The sequence below is a fragment of the Cygnus olor genome, chromosome 7, assembly GCF_009769625.2.
Source record: "Cygnus olor isolate bCygOlo1 chromosome 7, bCygOlo1.pri.v2, whole genome shotgun sequence".
NCBI lineage: Eukaryota > Metazoa > Chordata > Aves > Anseriformes > Anatidae > Cygnus > Cygnus olor.
Window position 1 is genome coordinate 21,108,781 of NC_049175.1, and position 20,270 is coordinate 21,129,050.

General features: G+C 38.5%; 1 protein-coding gene across 2 annotated transcripts; it reads right to left on the reverse strand.

Annotated features, from left to right (window-relative positions):
• Positions 1 to 6,980: 6,980 nt before the first annotated feature.
• On the reverse strand, positions 6,981 to 19,788 carry SLC35G1 (solute carrier family 35 member G1). 2 transcript variants are annotated; one of them, XM_040563389.1, is made up of 4 exons: positions 19,223 to 19,646; positions 15,212 to 15,392; positions 14,317 to 14,689; positions 6,981 to 9,293 (listed from the first exon to the last, which is right to left on the reverse strand). In XM_040563389.1, exons 1-4 carry the CDS (start codon positions 19,497 to 19,499, stop codon positions 9,219 to 9,221), a joined length of 906 nt encoding a protein of 301 aa, XP_040419323.1. In that variant the 5' UTR covers positions 19,500 to 19,646; the 3' UTR covers positions 6,981 to 9,218. The 2 variants fall into 2 exon arrangements, with proteins under 2 accessions (XP_040419323.1, XP_040419321.1); XM_040563387.1 differs by lacking the exon at positions 6,981 to 9,293 and having other exon boundaries at positions 9,813 to 14,689; positions 19,223 to 19,788.
• Between the last annotated feature and the right edge of the window lie 482 nt (positions 19,789 to 20,270).

A 20,270-nucleotide genomic window follows, 5' to 3' on the forward strand; every position in this document is an offset into this window, starting at 1 on the left:
CCTTCAGCTAGGACTGCAGAAAAGCATGCACACACACTCATGCAAACAAATTCTAAAGGAAAATTAGAAACACATGAAAATAAGGACTGTCTTCTTAACTGTACTCTGGTTTTAGTACAGCAAAAAAATCAGTGATTTACTAATGGATAGGCATTTTTTCTTACAAAGGAACATGTAGGCCTTATCTGTAGTGAATTCCTCACTTCTTTCAGCCCAATGGTTCGGTCTACACAGACAGAGGCAGCAGAAACACTGCAAAGACGGCTCCGGTGGGGCAGCCCAACTCTCTGCAAAGCACAGCCCTGTCTTCAGCAGATAGTGACTCTGCCCCAGCAGAAAAATCTTTATGAAATGACAGTTTCCTCTAAAATAGCTATTATTTCAGTAAATGCCTGATATTGAAATTACTTTATTGTGCTTGCTAGACAAATAATCAAAATCTGTGCCATTTCTTTGCTGATTCAATATAATCAACATATGGAAAACAAAATATTTGAATCTCAGGAACTGATTTTAAAAGATTAACTCTGGACTGGAGGTTTCTTATGTTCCAGGGGCTTTGCGACTATATTAAAGACTTAGTGTCCCTTTACGTGATGTGAGGTTTGATTTGCCCAGCTGACTGTTATAAACAGCAGCTGCCACAGAGGTCATCCTGAAAGCTGAGTGACCACGCTTGAAAATTTTTGACATTTCAATTAGGAAGAAAGAACAAAAATGATAAAATAAATAACTTCTTAAAATCACTAATACGATGAAATGCTTAATGTAGCTCTTTGGAATTTACATTAGCTGCTTGACTTTTGAATCATTAGAGAATTCGTCTTCCAGTTAATCTTTGGAAGAGCTACAAAATATTTTGAAGTAAATTTGGAAGAAAATCAGCATTGTTTTTACATATCACTAAGAAAAAGTATTTCTGATAAGGATAACTTTATAAATAAGGAATCATTGCATTATGGCTTTTTGGGGGGCTACATAAGTTTTAATCTGATAATTTTCATATTTCAGTGGAGTAACTCCTGATACAGATCCAATTAACAAGGCCTTTTATGCCTCAGCTGTATTCTTACCATATAACTTAGATCTATTTTTGGTATGAATTTTTGCTACACCGTTATTTCATTATTTTTATTTTTAAAGCTAGAAATTGTACTAGAATACAAGTCTTTTAGACACCAGAGGAACAACTTGGCTTTACTTCATATTACAATTCAGGGTGTGCTGTAAACAATGGAAGTCAAAGTATTAACACTACCAAATGAATAAAGGCATTACACCATAATTTTCTGTTAATCTTTCCTAAAAACAAAAGATGGAAAATGCATATTGATGAATGGACTAATCTATGAGAACTTGGGGGTAAAGAATAGTACATAAAAATTGGCAATATTGGAGTAGTAAGTAATCAACATTGACATTCCAGACCAAATTATACAGCCACAATGAAAATCTTCAGTATTGAGATGGCTGCTTTATTGCTTCCTCATACAGTCTCAGATTTAAAGTTTCTCAAATGCACAGGAAAGTCTTTGATAAATTAGTAATTATAAAATGAGTTGTTTCTTGAATGAAATTACATGTTTCAACCAGGATGGAGTATTGTCCCAAGCATCCAAACAATAAAGCCTGATTTGTCTAAGCTAATGAGATTCATCTATCTTTGTACAATCCCATTTACTGTTCAAGTTCACCTGACTAATCCTGTTGAACAGTGTTTTATTTTTAGGCTTTTTCCTCCTGATTTACAATTTCAAAGGAGTTTTAACAAAAGACAGTTTTTTTATCACTTCCTAATTATGCCTTTACTTTGGATACAAAATTATTATTGTATGCAGGGATTTGTCAGAAACCAATAAGTGAGCTAACTTGCCAGTGCTCTGTCATCACTTTAAACAAGCAGCCAGCACAATATGTTATTCATATAATAAATTATAAAACCTCTATTATAAAACCATTTTCTTTAATGCCCATGTCTAACCAACAAACTGTCTACAAGGCCAATTTAGCATTCGGATCCTTTACTGGCAACCTGCCACAGTGTATATTCGAGCAAATTCAAGAACCAATGCAACAATTTGCTTATGTAACCAGCCAGAACTGTTAAAGCCATAAAATATTTTTAAAATTAGTTTAAAAATTCAGAATTAGTACTTTTGCTGTTCTTAATGTTCAGATACTTCATATTGGATTATTCAAAGTGCCCACTACGTAAAAAGTGTATCTCAAAATCTTGTAGTGTTTTCCTTTGAAATTTGTTGAAACTTATTGCTTTGCATGGATATATAATACATGCACATACAGAGATTTAATGATTAATAACATGGAGGAAATGAGAATGGAATTGTGTGAATTGCCAGGAGCTTTGTTGCCTTTTCCAATAGGCTGTTGTTCTCATAGGACTTAATTCTGATATTAATATCACTAGAATCACTTATTTTTTGAGCTACAGAAAGCTTGTCCATACTACAGCTAAATAAGGCCACAGTTATGTATTTATTGCACATACACACAAAGTTCAATGTTATCAAACATTTTGTGCCTGTTTCTTCTCCAGCTGTTCTTAAAGGACATGCCTGTAAATGAAACTTCATCAGCTCAAGACTAAGAGAAATCTTTTATAAGTTTGAATACTTGAAAAAAGCAAATCCTATTTGCTAACACTATGCAATCTTCACATCAAAATAGGGTATTTGACACGTGTATAATACATGACCTTCTTGAAATTAGTAATATCAAAATGAAACTGTGCCTTGCAGAAACTGACAACTGTTCCACAGTGCTAACGTGGGCATTACCCAACTCTTCCAAGACTACTTCAGTATGGAAATTATAAACCTTTTATATATATAGATATATGTTACATGTGTATGTGTGTATGTGTACATATATATATATATATAACATATAAATATATGGTTCTTCTACCTCTCCAATAACTCAGATGGCTGTCATTCGAAGTCCACAGGATGGACCAAAGCTCTATATAATTTTGACGTACACAATTCAGTGAAAGCTTGCCTCATCCTACAAGTAAATGTCGAGGCAGTGCTTTTCAGAGCCTGTTCTAATATTGAGGCTGGGACATTAAGTATTATGTAATAAAGTCTAAATGTACCAGAGTTATCTTATATAAGCTTTTATATCATTTTCATGAATTAGGATAGAGTTTAAATAAAAATAACTGGCAGCTTTTGCTGTTCAATCTGGCGCAAAGCATTTTTCTGAAACCCCATACTCTGAATGTCTTCATCATGTGTTTGCTTCATATTTATCATATTCTCCTACCTGAGTGTAGTACTTTAAAGAAGGCATTTTACTCTTTCTGAGGAATGACCTTACATGTAAGGCACTTTGATCTGCTACTAATGCCCTGGTTGGTTGAATGACTGCTAACACTGCCATTACGTTAGGAAAGTGGATGTGTTTTAGGAATATGAGCATGCAAAGCTTTGGGGGAACTAACATCCTAGAAAAAGAGGCAGTACAAACACAGGGATCTGTATGGATGTCGACGAAAGTGTCTGAAGAGGACAAAACGAAGTAAAAGGAAGTGAATTGACAAGGAATTAATTACAAATAAAGGTGATTTGGAAATGAGGGAGTCCTTCATGGAGCTAGCTGAGTCCTCAGTCTCCACCGCGCAACTTGGGAACTCCATCTTACAAGGAGTTCACCTAATGCCAGCCAGTTTCCCCCTCATCACTCTGCATTTTGGAATCCCCCGTTTTGTCATGCATGGAGAGCTTCCAAACCCAGAGCATAACACAGACGGTGCTCAGGAAACCAAGGCGGGTTTGCATGCACAATGCAGCGCTTGAGGAGCCCAGCCCCTCACGTGTCTTTTTCCAGTGTAGCTCCTCAGTGAGAAGGCACTGCAATTGTTTTCCTCCTTTAAAACAATCAAACTGAGGTAGATTCAAAACACGTATTTAAGCAGTTAGTTTATTGCAGCTTGGCAAAAATAAAACTGTATCAATTTTACTGAGAAAGCATACGATTGAACTATTCAGATAGCCCAGTGTGCAACCAATTACTTCTTGTTTGTTTGTTTTCTGTGGCAGCCTTGGTTGGCATTTGCTAGCACATGGGAACTCTGGACAAAATAAACATCTGACAGGTGGTATCCATCTTCTCCATCAGTGATGGAAGACTACTTTCTGTGATGTTACACTTAAGCAATCCACTTTTTAGATTAAGTTCCTGCAGCTGTGGCTGCCCCAGCAACACAGTGACACCACCTGCAGCACTTGATTGGTGCAGAAATGTATTGCAATTTCTTGGGTACTTAGGGGCATAAAAGATGCATGTGGAAACCTATTATTTGTCGATTTGGTTTCACCATACCATATTTTTAGAAGTGCTAACAATAGAATAAAAAGTAACAATCATATTGCTCTAAATTTAGATTTATGAAAAGCAAGTAAGTCCATTAACTGCCCAAATTGTTCTGAAAAGTCACAAAAAGCACTTGACACTTTTCTGCAATTCTGATGTAGCATTACAGTTATTAATTAATTGAAAAAGAAAATAAAGCGAGAAAAATTCTTTCAGCACTGTCATAACACCCATGTTTTATCCTGGTTGGCACTTCAATGTTTTACTGAGATCGATAAAAGACAAGTAAATAATAATCTACTGTTTTCTACAAATTCAGGTTGGCTGATTAGGTGTTGAAAATGTGAAAGTATGGGAGTACTTGTGGTTAACTTAATGGTTATTCAGAAATGAGTATGTATGACCAGGACTTTCCATCAACGTAGCCAGACAGTCAGACTGCAAAAAGTGTAATTACTATTCTGCTCATTTCTTGCAGAATTAAAAAAGGACGTGAACTTTTCAATATCTATTACATCCTTCTCCGTGGATGGGGAAAATTATTAAAATTACTGTAAATTCTAAAAATATGCATTTTACAATCAATGTGTGAACTTCTTGTACTATTTAAAGAAAAAAAAAAAAAAAGGTTGCCTTGTTCCATTAAGTGCCACATCAGTGCATGTAATTTCATAGCTAGTCCTGAACAACTCAGATCTGTGTAATCTTAAATAGAACAGAACCTTAGTAAAGTGTTCTTTCTTCTATAATAAAAAGAAAATAAACTTCAGCTTCTGTTTTATATGCCAGCTGAGATTCCTTGCAGTAATTCTTCCACATCTGCTCTGCAGCTTTCAGGTTTATAAAAGCAATATCTCCAAATTTCCTTTCATCAAAACAACCATACACTGTGTTTTATGGACATGTTGTTACACTGTAATACTGGGGCACTAATTACGTCTTGAATGATATGCTAGGGCTAAGAAAATATATACATGCTGTTATTAGACAACTAATACTGAAAATCCTGAACAATCTAGCCAAAAATTCTTCAAAGCGTGATAACACATCAACGTAAGTGCACCTGAAATTACCACAAAAACAAAATTGACAGGTAAAGATGTTAAGCAAAGAATAAAACTAAACACAAGCTCAGGACTACACCAGCAGCTTCTGAACTCTGCACACACAATGCTCCCTTACCCTGGAGGGCACAAGACCCTGCGTTCACTTCCACCTCTGACAGATAACAGGGAGCACAACTCAGAAGATGTAAGTGGCCAGTGTACTTTAGAGGAAGTTGTATGAAAGCATGGTATGGTCTCTATAAAATTCAGAGGGTCTAAAAAGATCCCTTTACCTCAAGAGAAGAACTAGGCTGCATGTTAAAAAAATGCAGCTTAATTCTGCATGCCTCTGTCAAGAAGTTCCTAATACACCAAGACTTTTGTGAGGGAAATTAAATGTGAACAATGATTTTTCTTTAATTACCTATCTGGAAGATATTTTTAAGTGTACATATGAAAGAGGACATCTGTTTTCTCTTAAAAATTAATCAACAAAGACTGTAGAGAAGTGCTTTCAATCCTGAAATGAAGCTCTAAATATCCAATAACAGGAGACTAAAGGCACATTAGAAAAACATTACAAAATGTCTGTGGAAGCACAGAACTTGGAAAGACAAGTGTCCTCTAGAAAATTTTAAAGAGGTAAATCAAATTGCCAAGTATATTCCCCTTGAGGAAAACAGCATACGAGTTTGTTGAGCAAAACTCTGACGTCTAGAATGTTACAGGCTAACATAAAATAACACCCACTGCCTAGAAACCAAGGTTTCCAGGTTTCAAGAAAGGCATATTAAAGACAAAAAAAAAAAGTGTTTAACGCTAGCTTTCCTACTTTCTTCCATTCTAATCCTGGGATAAGAGTTGTAATCTGAAGTAAGCAACACACTGTCAAGGGTATTCTTATATAATCAGAAGAGAACGAACTGTTCCTTTTCTTCCCTAAATCTGTACCCAGTGAGACAGACGGGGCTCATCACGAGGGCTTTGCTACAGAGAGCTGCCACTGAAAGAACAAAGATTTTCCCTGACTTTTCCTTTCCCTTCTTTCTCCCCACAACCCTTCCTAGTGAAGATGAGACAGGGCAGGCTAAAGGTATGTGTGTCAAAATGATGTACAATAGAAACTTGCATTAATATTTGACAGTTCTGTTGATGCAGGAAATATGGTTAATCCTTAATTCCTACAGTTTCCTTATCTTAAAAAAAAAAAAAAAGGTACATTTCATACCCGCCTTCCCTAAAAATACAACATAGCCTAACTGCGCTAATAACATCATAAATTGCAATCAGCTACCTATTTATTTCAGATTAAGAACTAATGAATTGCAGGGGAAATACAACTGTGTGGTTCCTGCAAGGGAAGCAGAATAGTGAGATGAACGACATGAGCAAACCAGGCTTCTGGGACAGGAAAGCCTACCTTGCTATTTGTAACACTCCCACGGGAGATTTTGGATTGTAGCATTTCTTTGTCATTCCCCGTTTTTAATAATGAAGAAATGTTTTGCCATATGGCAAGAGTGAAGAACGTCAGCTAAGTGTTTTCATATGGACTTCCTACATACATTACTACAAATAGCAGAAAGCAGAATCTCATTCACACCACATAAAGATGTTTAATGAAGAAATTGAATACATCTATTACAAGGCACTGGTTGGCATAAAGTATTTCTGGTAGAGTGAAAGCAATACACAATCAAGATTACTTTTGAAAAGTATACCACTTTTTCTTCCACTTCCTGATCAGAACATGATAGTGGCTGAACAGCTTTCACAGTAATGTAAAGGAACATTTGTTTTAAGAAATAAATTACAAATGGGAAAGTATAAAATAAACATTAGTATCTGACTCACACTGCACTTTATATGAAAGAAAAGGGATTTGCCACATAGCCTTTCCAAGTTATATAAAAAAAATAAATCTCTCCTTTAACGTTCCTTAGCTTCCCCAAAACTTTACAGTACTTCCTATTAAATAGAACACCTACTAGTGCCAGCTAACCCCAGCAAAAAATCCGCCGGCTAACCTTTCAATGGAAAGCAGATTGACGAGTATTTTTCCTAGCTCAGAGCAGTTAAATGTATCGCCTCCTCTCTTCCTAATATTTCCCTGCCTTTAATTAAACTGAAGTTGGAACAATTGCTCCTGAACTCAAGTACGCTTCAAGCATTGTGCTGCTGTGCTCAAAAGCTTGCCTGACTTTTCCATTCCATCAGTGGGTCTGACGAAGAGACTCATCCAGCAGACCTGGTCCTGTCTGTCCTCCTGTGCCACAGCCACCAGCGTAGCAGCTCCTGGAGAACTCTGACATTGGAAACACTTGGGAGTGGGGCCCTGGGTATTAGGAGCAAAGAGATGCACATGCTCTGCCTGAGCACCCGCACCAGAGAATCTGCTTGGGAACCTCGTAGGTGTCACTCCCCGTCCCCCCAGTAAAAGTCATGGCCAAACAGGCAATGTTTCTGCATCCCCCCTGAACAGGAGAAAAACAGAGCAGTAGATACAACATGCTTGTCAACTGCTCAGACAGCATACCTGCTCTACTTTCATCCAAAACTAGAATTATTCTAAACTCAGCCTAACCCATCAAACATTACTCCCAAAGAATTTCAGTGGGAGAATGTACTAGTCCCCTACCCTCCTTTTTTATTTTTTTAAGAACACTTAGGACATACATTGGATATACAGATAGTACAATACTCAGAAAAATCCAATATTAGTAATGACATTTACTTAACATTGTGTACATCACACTGCATGGAAACTTTTATTGTCTAAAATTGTGGGTTTGAGTTTTTAACATGATTTAATCTTAGGCGCTAAGGAATAAATTAAGAAATAGAGCCCCACCTACTGACAGAACAGCCACAGTACCCAGGAAAAAATTAACTTGATACTTGCAGGCCAGAAAACATGAGTTTTCTTTCCAACTGCCTTTCATACAGACCCCAGAATCGCTTTATACCAGCAGGGCAATAACTGAAATTTCTCATTTTCCCTTTGCTCAATATTTAAGCTCAGATGACAGAGTAGTTTCTTATTATCCTTCCCAGAAATTACTCCTACTTTACAGAATAACATAGGAACTTTAATGCATAGCGTCAGAAAATAAAATTCAATACAAAGTTAATTAAGAAAACAGAAGAACCAACTGGGACCTATTTCAACGGTCAATCTGTATATTTTATCTCATTTCTTACCTCCTTCTAAGGCTTCTAAGAATGCTTTATTTAGTCTATAAAGAGACGCCTGAGTTATCCTCGAAATATTTTGTAACTTCAGCAAAAGTTTGTTTTCCAAGCAATAATTGGGATCCTCTCTCATGGAATGCGTAGACATAATTCTAGAATTTTGTTCTAAGAGTCTTGCTCCAAAAGTCTCAGTATTTCATAATAGCCCTCATCACTTAATGGGGTATGTGACTATCAGGTTGCAGATACGGAAGGTTTTTAAATGTTGTCTATTGAAAACTCTTTTTCCTCCTTTCCCTTGAAACTTTAATTTCTATATAGTATATATATAATTGACCCCCAAGAGAAAATTGCAGAGCTTCTCCATAAAATTCTTTCACAAGCAGTCTTCTGCTTACTCCTGCTACAGTAAGCCCTCATGGAAGTCTATTGCTGTTCCTTTACAGCCCAAGAAACAAATGGTGTCAAGTCATCCTACAGTGAGTTAATTTTGAGTATATATAGTGAAGAAGAGGGTGCTGGCTGGACAGACAATTACTACTAGTAATTCCCCATTATGGAACTTGACTTCCTTCTTCTATTTTCCCCTCTATAATGCCAAGTCACACACAGAAATAAAGATTCATTACATGGACAAATCTCTCAAGCAGGCAAATACCCTTGTGCAGATCTGCTATCTTCTGCTCTTACACAACCAGACACTATTGTAGGGGGAATCTGTTATAATAAAAATGAAAAGAAAAAAAAAAACTATAATCTTTTTGTCATGTTTAACAATGGTGGCTATTTTGCAAACAAGATAATCAGTTTTTCTTCTGCTTTTTCCTCCTTGATGAGAAGTTAATTATTGAAATAGTAGACAATGGGAAGTACTGGGATGCATTAAGTATTACCACTTGATGGAAGGGACGAGACTTGAATTCAAATCAAGATGCGTACGAAGGAAGAAAAAAAAAATAAACTGCCACTTGAACACAGGAAAATACAACTTTACTGACCCATCCATGTCAGTTTTTCCAGTTAAGATATTACTGTATGGAGAAAGCTGATGGAGCTTCTTTTTGTCTACAGCTTGTTTTTAAGGCATTAACAGTGACACAGCATGCTAACAAGTAGTAGCAGGATTTGATGGGTATGCTCATACTTAATAGGGACTCCTTCATTAACAGTTCTTTCACAAAGCTTTTACGATCACTACATTCAAGTATGTTCTACTAATCAAAGCAAAGCCAGAGATTAATTCAAGTTCATTTTATTAGCAATGATGAATATAAATCTCATATGAAAATATTCTTGACATTTTGATATGTAAGAAGTATCTATAAAAATATACTACTACATAACAAAGCCAGTAAATTCTACAAAACATATCATTTAACATATATTTAACAAAATATAGGACGCAGTAAAAATCTGTTAATTAATGCTGAGGGTATTTATACCTCATTTTTGTCAAATGACAGTTCACATAAAATATGAAATTGCTCATTCTGATATACAGAAGTGCTACCATCATCAATTTACAGAAACGTGTATGTTTTGTCCCAAAGTTACCTGCATCTGCAGGAACATAAAGCCACAACTTTTCTTTGGATGGACAGGCAGTTATGACCATGAAAACATTCTATTGGTAACTGAAAAGCCCTGCTCAAGTCAGTGTTGAACATCTGTCAGCATTATGAACCCTGAATACACACATAGACAGAGATCATGCTTCTACTGTCCTTGTGCAATCGATGACAGATGAGCCTACAATGGTTAACAGAGAACTGGAAAACAGATTCTTCATGGTTAATTACTGCCAATTAGCAAGGAAATAACTTTTTAGGAGGCTGTCTCTTTAGAAATAAACTTTCCTCCAAGAGACAGCTCCTGAACAGAGCTCTTCAAGGAAGAGAAAATTAGGGCAGTAAGGGTGTTTTTATACTAAATGATGGTCAAATATGTGTTACCCATCTTATCGTTACTGATTACAGGAAGATCCACCTTAGAACAGCTTTTGGAATGGGCAAAGAGCCTAGTTTCAGAAGAAAGATGGCACATTGAATTAGTTATTTCACCAATGCTGTTATGCTGAGGTTGCTTCATGTCTGGTGTTTGACAAATGCAAGAAATCCATTTTAATGCACTTGTCCACACAATGAACTTGTCATATTCTTAGTGTACAAATACCTTGAGGGCTTTTAGAGCATACCTTGACAACCAGCTTAACCTGAAACTGGCTGCTGCACAGTGACAGTACACAGCTTTTTCAGCTACCAGCTTTGTATAAGAGTCAGGTACATAAGGCTTTAAGGCTATAAAGTCTCACTGAAGACAACAGATGATTACAGTGATTTGCATAGTAAAGAACATAAAAAACATGCTTGTGATTAATCAGTAACAACTAAATCTTTTAACACTGTGTTTATGTGCAAAAAAACGGTAATTACTTATTTCTATATTCAAGATCCACTGAAATCAGTATGTTGAATTAATTAAGTTGTAATTCCAGAGTAACTTTATAGAACAGCAGTTACAATGCAACAATATTCCATCTTATTACAAAGGAAAAGCTTCCTATTAGGAAAGCACATTTATTGAACTTAAATACTGTAAAGATCGTAAGACAGAGGTGAGGAACATTAGTAATATATTTCTGACATAAAGCTTAGAAAAAAGTAACATTTGACCCTGAGGAATTTGCTGTATGAAAACCGGGAAAAAAAATACATGAGAAGAAAGGAAAAAAGAGGAAAAGTGATCTGAAATAATCAAGGCTCAGCCAATTTCATTTCAGATTCTCAAACAGTAAGCTTGGGGCAGGGAAGGGAAGAACAGAATTTGACCATCTTACTAGGCATTGTAAAAAACACCAAACCTCCAATTACTTAAAAAAAAAAAGAAAAATCCTTGTCCTTTTGCATAATTTCATTCTATTCAGGGCTACCAACTCAAGAAAAAGAATTACCAGTTACTATGCCAAGTTGCTGACTTTAGGTCAGCTTATTACTTATGCACTTACATATACGCCTAGTGCAAGAAAATAGTCCTTTCTTCAGTAGCGTGTTCTCAACCATGTGTAAATAAGATTCGTAACTATTGAAATCACATGAGCTAAAGATTTTTCAATATAAGCTTATTTTTATTCTGTACTGACAACATAGCATTCACACACCACAATTTAAACTACTGGCTAACCTTCTTGGTGTTTTGACATAATGATCAAGTTCAGGACACTCTGGTTTTGCCCTCTCCAACAACCCTATAAAAAAGTTACTCAACTGCAGCAGCTCACCACATAACCACAAGCACCAAACCAATGGGAGGAACCAAGACTAGCTGACAACTCAAATTTACATCAATACGAACTGCTTTGGAACTGCACCTTTATTAGTGTTAACTTATAAACACATGTACATAAACATGAAGTGAAGCAGTAAAAAAAAAAATGCAGTCTATTTTCTGTTCCTCCCTTGAAAGGTGTTACTCAATGGCAGCAATGGCTGAGCAGCAGAAGAAAGAATCCCAGTCTACAATTTCAAGTATTAAGTAAAATGAGGGCCAAAATGGAAGTTTTACTATTAGACCATGTTTTAAAAAGATGTGAAAGCAAGTTTCGTACTATTCCTGACCATGTAAGGAGTAGCTGAACTTCAGCTGTCAGGAGAAACAGAGATCAGACAGCCATACACAGGAACTGATTTGATCACGAGGATGGAATCTGCTTGTGTCCATAAACATACATAGATTCAGGGTGATGGTTTAAGTACAGAATCTTGCACAAAGATAGCTCCTCTTATCTAAATACATCCCAAAGTACCATACATGTTCCAGTTCTTCAGGACTTAACTCCCCTAGAGCTGCTCTGCCAGGATGCAATGTTTATTGGCCACAACATGCTCCTTTAGAAGACATGAGAGTGCATAAATAAGTATTGAAAGGCCTTGCGATGCAAAGGATCAAATAAAGATCCAACTTAAATTTTTCTTTAAGGACTACTGAAACATGACTCAACAATACACAAGAATTCATTTGGGAAAACACCCCTACCTTATACTAAGCATGTATTCCTTCTCAAACAGAAGGGACATTGAGATCAATAACAAGCTTTTTTCCTTAGTATTTGTCACTATCATGATAAAAGCTATCAAAATGAAAAGCTGCGTAAGAGAAATGACTAAATGCAGATTTAAAAAGGCCAGCTGGAGAAATAGGGCTGAAGCTGCCTTCTAGAACTGCCTAATGCAATGTGCAGCAGATCCATATGCATAGCTCCACCCTCCCACCAAGCTCTCCTCAAACCTGTTCTATAAAACCTTTGCTACAGCCTTGGCTAATCTGCATTTTCTGTGAGACCTCAATTTGTCTGCATTCTCTTGTAAACTCTCATGAAACAGGAGGATTTACATTAAAGCATTTACCTAACTTTATGAAGGCCAAGAAAACAAACTTGGTCTCATAAAGAATTTTTGTACAGAATAATTTATACAAATCAGTCTTAGCATTTAAAATAACCTATATTAAATATCTAAAAAATATAATCTTTTGCATAGAATAAAGAAAAGTGCACCTACAGCATAACATTCCATACCACAAGAAATTACTCATTTACCAGTGGTATATAGCTAACTGTTGTCTCTCCCGAGACTGCAGCAGCTAAAGTCATATTTACTGAGAACATTATATTAAAAGAGAGGGATTACATTGTTTCATTGTCTGTAAAGCAGGTATAAACTTTTTTTTTTTAAAAAAAAGCAAATCTGAAAAATTAAGTTTCGAAAATTATTTACGTTGACATGACTTGGAAAGATTAAATATCCTTTGTTCTTTTAGAATTACATTAAATAAATCCCTATATATTTGGTTTCTGTTTTGTGAAAATAAATTACGAAGCTTGTAAGAGTGCAAGCTTTATCTGTTCTAAAAAAGTTGACCGTTTTTAGGATTAAAATTCTTTATTTCCTTCTAACTTCTTTGCATTGCAATCCCTCTGGTAATCAAGCACAGGATAGTACCAAATAAGCTTTGGAGAATTCTATTTCCACAGCTCAGAATAGAGAAAGGATCTAAAAAGTGGAGAAGTAGGTATATGAAGTTTAGGAAAATAAAAGCCCAGCAACTGTTGTCCAGTTTAGATGGAAAGCAAGCAACCTTTAAATATTTTCCTACTTCACATATTTGCATGTCTAAATATAAGAAAAAAGCATATACCTAATCAGTTGTTAAGGCATTTTCTTTTTTGTTTTTAAAAAATCAACTTTTATTGGGTATAGTTTGATACTATAGTTTCATGAAATATTTAAAATAAATAAAAATAAATATTTTATATATTCCAAGATTGCTAATTTCTGTAATGAAAGTGTCTGTGTAGTTAGATTTCATTTTGTTTAGCTTTTTTTGAGCTTTGCTGCCACTTACGAATGGCAGTTCCAGAACTACTAGCTACTACGCAAAGAGCACCACCCACAGTCCACCAAGTTGGTAGATGATTGAGAAAAAGAATCTGTAAAATAAAAGCAAACACCACATCCATTGTCTTCATTATGGCTACGGGTCCAGCTTTCTCTATCTGTAATGCTTTTGTGAGAAATATCTGACCCCCTAATCCTAATAAGCCTATCAATATTAGAAAAACTCTGTCTTTACCACAATACGGTAAACGCCATTCATTCATAACAAACAGTGCTATAACACATCCAATTAAACCAATGACTGCATAATACCAAATTGACAAAAAATAATGCACAGATTTTCCCACCTTTCTGAGTATAACAAAAGTTGAAGCTGACGACACTGTGCTTGCAATTGCTGCAATAGTTCCTTTAAGATGATCTGCGTAACTTCCTTCAATCCCCGTAACGTTCGAACCAAACAGAAATGGTGGTCTGGCAATAAGAACCACTCCAGTGATTGTGAAGAGGGTAAACAGAAGATCCCAAATACTGTATTTCTCTTTGAGAAAGATCCATGCCAGCAACGATGTAAAAACAGGACTGCTAAAAGTTATAACTGTGGCATCAGCTAGAGGCATTACTTGAAAAGCATAGTAGAGAAGAATCATTGCACTAGAGCCAAGGAGTCCTCGGAAGAAAAGAAAAATTCTTTTACCTTTTGGTCCCAAAAACCCTGTTCTGAAAATTAAGAAAAACAAAAGTGTCACATTAATGTCATTGGCTTGCTTATTTCATGACCAACATCCATTTAGATTTAAATGTACAAAACTTCCCGAATGAGGGACATATCTCAAACATCAAAATACTGTTAAATGTTTGATCACAGAGCTGTTTACTTCCATCACCACATGCCAATCACATTTAGTGTCAGGAACCTATTCTAGTATTAATTTTGTGCTTGCAAAATAACCCCAAAATTATCTACAAATTATCTCCTATTTTTAAAAACACTTCTACAGGGTTTATATTAGATGTATTGGTCTTCCATGAAGTAATTTTTACAATTCAGGGAGTGAAAGATTTTCAGTTTTCTGAATTGAAATAAGAAACTATCAATTAATCCAAAACAACGCAGTTAAGCATACAAAGTCAGAATTATAATAATATCACAATCTGATTTAAGATCCAAATTATTGAATGATAGTTCCAATATCTACTTTTAAGAAATAACTTATAAATTTATATTTTTTCTACACTTACTTGTAGTATATTAAACCAGGAAGAACAAATGCCATTTGGAAAATGCATCGAAATGCACTCACTTCCACTGAATGTACATCTTCTATCTTTTTAAGGAATAAAGAGGCCACTGAGAAAAGGAAGGCAGACAGTAAGGTATAAAAGAGACCAAGTCCTGGACAGGCAGCTTTCTTCTTTGTTCCTGCAACAGATAAAACTCCAGTTAGTAATGATCTGTCCAGCTATCAGTGGATTTTTTTTTACATGTCTTTACATACTGTAGTGCTGTGTACATTTGTAGCCATTCTTGCAGTACACAAAGAGGTAAGCAGAAGAAACAAGTGCAAATACCACATTTATTTACCAGCCCTACCTTGAAAATATATTCCACTAATCACCACAGCCCTCCTTTTTTCCTTAAAACTGGAGACAAAAGATGAACTCTAAAACACTCTGGATACAAAACCATTCCTACATTTCTCATAGTCCTGTGTCAGTTAGCAGGCTTCTTTGAGGCATGACTGCACTTCGGGATATCCATTATAGGACTAGTTGTGTGATTCTGACTGCCGCCAATGGTCACTAAATGAAACTGACTGCAAAACGGCCCATGGTCACATTATGAAATACAAAAACTCATTATCAGGGCATTACTGGATTATTGAATAAGTTAATTAAGGTTCCTAAGCGACAATTCAGTTTCCTTTCTCACACGCGTACATGTAAAAACTGCGTAAAGAATCACACTTCTGTTATACCTCACACATATTTTACAGCTAGATGACCCTAAATTTGATCTAGAACTACAGGAGTTTTAGATTCTTTCAAGAATCTAGATATTATATAAGATATTATATAGATATAGAGATTATATAGATTGTATATATATATATATATCTATATATAGATTATATAGATATATAGATATTATATAAGTTTTTTATTCAAATAAATATCAAGCATACATTTTTAAACCAGAAGAAATGAAGGTGTTTAGCTTTAAAACACCGTCGGCCTCCTACAGAGCGCTGATAATTATAAAACTTCCATGAAGACCTTAGCTTCACCTTTGATTACACTTATCTATCAGAATTCCTCCTCCCGAAGCAGTTCCTAAGTCTAACGGCTTCTATTCAAGCTTGCCTCAGGCCTACTTCCCTTCAGTGACATACTCTTCCTCGTTCCACCCATCTTCTCCACCCTCTACTATAAAAAGAAAATAGAAAAAGTGAAAGTAAACAGAGAGAGTGAGCCTCTGCTGACCTCAATGCTGTCTCCAAAGAAACCAGCATTTTTTTTTCCCCAATATTACTTTGCTGCACAAGAGGAACAGTCCTGCCACCAAACCCAGAGGTGAACGCCATGGATAAGAGAACCTCTCTCAAGATTAGAGCGGGATGTTACCTCACTATCTTTTTTCTTTGTGTCTGCTTAAAATATCGGGGGTTGCCCTTTCTTCTACAACACCCTCTAAAGATAACAGCAAACTCCACATCCACAAAGCGGTGTTTTGATAAAAGGATGCCTCATCTCACACAGCACGGCAGCCACAGAGCCTCATGGATCCCTTGAAGCATTATCAGCAGGGCACTGCTGTGAGTTGCTTAGCAACTACATATGGTTTTGAGGGTTGTTTTTTGTTTTGTATTTTGTTAATTAACAGAACTTGTCACAAACCATTTCGATCCTCCCTGAGATCAGCACTCAAGACTGAGGGCCTGTTTCTTACTGCCTAAGAGCTGTAACTGTGGGCTGACACATTCGGTACAGCATTGATTCCTGCTTTAACAGTTCTAAAGACCCAGGCTTTACAACTGCAAACAGGATTTAAAATAGGCACAAGGCCTACTTTTCAAGAAATATAACCACACGACAGCTGAAAATGAATGGCAGTTTCTACTAGATAGAAATACTTCTATTTAGTAACAGTCACTCACATAAAAGGAACTATTAAAATTGCCACTAACCAACACAGGTCGTGGACGTCTACCAACTATCAAACAGAGCAGATTTTTAAAATGTTCATGAATTACATAACGTCCTAATCCACGCAGTCATGCGAAAGAAATATAAAATCAACAAAGTCGCTAATATTAAAGCAAGGGGAATCAGACTGACCAATGACCAAAATGGGAAATCCAAATGCAGGCTGGCTTACGGGAGAACACAGCACAAACAGAGCTATTATCTTATTTCAGGCACGATAGCTTGCCTGATTACTACAGAATGAAGCCAATCTAAATAATGGAAGCGTTGAAATGGAAAACCAGTCAAATTACAGCAAAGCAAGCTAAAATGATCTTACACCCAGAATTAAGCTTTGGATTAAAAGAAAAACCAAAAGGAATTCATTTCTGTAAGCTACCCAATACACCTAACCTACCAGAAAGGGTATCTTGTAATACTAGAATTTAAACCACCGTTTCACATTGCCAAAGCACATGCTCAACACAATGAGAGTTTTATTTCCTTTTAAAAATAAAATGGTGCAAGTTCTTCCACCAAAAACAAGAACAGCAGTTCTAAAGTACTTATTTCAAAACATGTTCTAAGACAAAGTTCGGTTAAGATAACATTCCCACCCCACAGAATGCTAGGCCTCCAAACTCTAATCCCATGCCATCAAGACAGCCAAGCACTCACACTTTTAATAAAAAAGTGTTGCTGTCTGAAAATAAAAAGCTTCAATTAGTACCCATCCTCTCTTCTGAGTGGCTATAGATTTGAGACTTGGCATTCCAGTTTCATTCCCTGGCTATCTCCATGCATAAGGCTTTCAAACGATCTTCCACTCCTGTTTCAAGTCCTAGTCAAATGCCTCCCACTGCACGCAATCACCCGTACAAATTCTCTTTGCATTTTAATGCCATGCTTTCCAACATCTTTTATACTTGAAAAATATATATTGCAAAAAAAACAACACCTATTACATACATGCGCACCTTAAGAGCGATAGCAGAGACTGGCCATGTGGAAAGAGGTCAGTGAGAACTTGATTCTCCCAGACCTTCAGAAAAGCCAGGAGGAAGGTGATCTGTTCTTCACACAAGAAGGACCAGAACAGTTCTCTCGGACCACAAGAAAGCACCAGGGGCACAACAGCCTGCTTATGAACTAACCACGGTCATGCAGACAAGATCCAGGCATGAGTCATAAAGTTCAGCCATTGACTCAACATTTTGCTAGACAGATTACACACACAAAAAAAGTTCTTCTTTGACAAATAACTGCAAGTTTCTTGGGATTTCAAATATTGTTTTTTCCAAGCTTTGCCTCAGTACTAATGTAAACTTCACTGGTCTGCCATCCCTTTTGGCCTCTCCATAGCTCCCTGTTTAACAAGCATTGCCATTCTATACATTTTCTACTGGAAAGTTAATTATAGTCCATATTTAATAGGAACTATTCCCCAATGTAGTTGCTTAAAAATTAAGCATGCTTAAAATAATTTTAAGTCATCTGAAGTACTTAAGCTAGCATTTATGTTTTAAATGGAAGCCACAATGAGCCTACAAAAACATGCTGTTGCATATTTTGCACTAAAGCTACGGCTTCATCAATTCAAAATAACAGAGTAAAGTGAGAGACTGATATAGAGAAGAAGAATACAGTCACACAAAAGTACGGTAAGAATTACCAGGGAAGTCACTGCTGTAAGCAGAGTCCCTCCCGGTTACTTTCAGGAGGGAAGCGATGTCCCTTCTCAAAACACGTACAACGCCGCAAGCTGAGCCTGTCAGCTTGGATTCACCCCAAATCAGCCTCACTTCACAAGAAGAGGCGAACCCCAACACCTGTATTAGCCCCGGAGCGGCAGGCAGCGGGGAGAGGAGGAAGAGGGCGAAGCCGAAGGCGCTCACCCCGTGCCCCGCGCCGCCGCCGGCTGCCAGGTGCGGTGCGGTGCGAGCCGGGGCCCCCGGGGCCGCTTCCTCTTCCTCCGTCCCGGCGGCAATGTCACCCCGCGGGCGGGCAGCCCCGCCGGGAGGGCGCTGCCCCCCTGCTACCAGCCCCAGACCCTGCCGCCCTCCTCACCGGGTGTCTCGCAGCAGCGCGGCCAGGGCGAGCCCGAGCAGCAGCCGCAAACGCGGCGCTCTTCGGCGCCCGCCGCCTCCATGCCGGGTGCCGGGTGCAGGCAGGGCTGCCCCGTGCCCGCATCGTCCTCCAGCCCCGGCGGCGCCTCCAACTCCTTGTCTGTCCCAGCCGGGACAACAGCAGCCTCGCCGGCCTGAGACAGCACCATGAGGACGCCGGGCTGCGTGCGATGCCGCCGGCTCCTCGCAAGCCGGCAGGCACCTGGCCTGGTGCGCATGCGGTGCCACCGCCCAGCACCGCCCGGCTCCCTCCCCCGGCCGGGGCGGCAGCGCCGTACTCCTTTGGGGCGGGGGATTAGGGCCGAACCGCGCCTGGTTCCCCCGGGGCGCCGGTTCCTGTCCCCGTCCCACGGCGGGCACCTGCCCGCGGGGCGGCGGGAGCCAAACCCATTCAGGGCAGGCGGGATGGCGCCGCCGGCTCTGCCCCGCGGTTCCCTCGGACAGCGGTGGCCGCCTGAGGGGGACCCGGAGGGCCGTGCCCGGGCGGGTGGCCGGGGCTCGGCTCGGCGGAGCGAGGCCGCGGCGCCTCGGGAGGGGGAGCCCGCATCGCGCCGGAGAGAGCGGCGGGGCCGCCCCCCGCCAGGCCCCGGTGCCGGCGCCCTCCCGGAGCCCTCGCGGAGCCGCCGTTAGTGGCGGTGCAGGCCGCGGGCGGGCGCCGCTGGCAAGCTTGGCGCGGCGGCGTTCTTCAAAGGGGATAAACGTGTGGGGAAGGATGACGCGGAGTTACTGCAGGGACGCTGAAACGTCACCCGAGAGCTCGTAATAAAAATTATATAGCGCTTACACGAGACTGCTGCCTCATGGTATCAGCTCCTCCCACCCGCTCACGGGAGGATTTGCGCTGCTCTTTAACCAATATAATTGACCTTTTATTTCAGCTGTTCTGTACAGCACAGTTAGAAGCCCTGCTAGCCCAGTCCTGCACCGATTTGAACAGCTTGGCTTTCTTTCCATGGGCCCATTAAAATTTAATTGTTATGAGCAGTGGC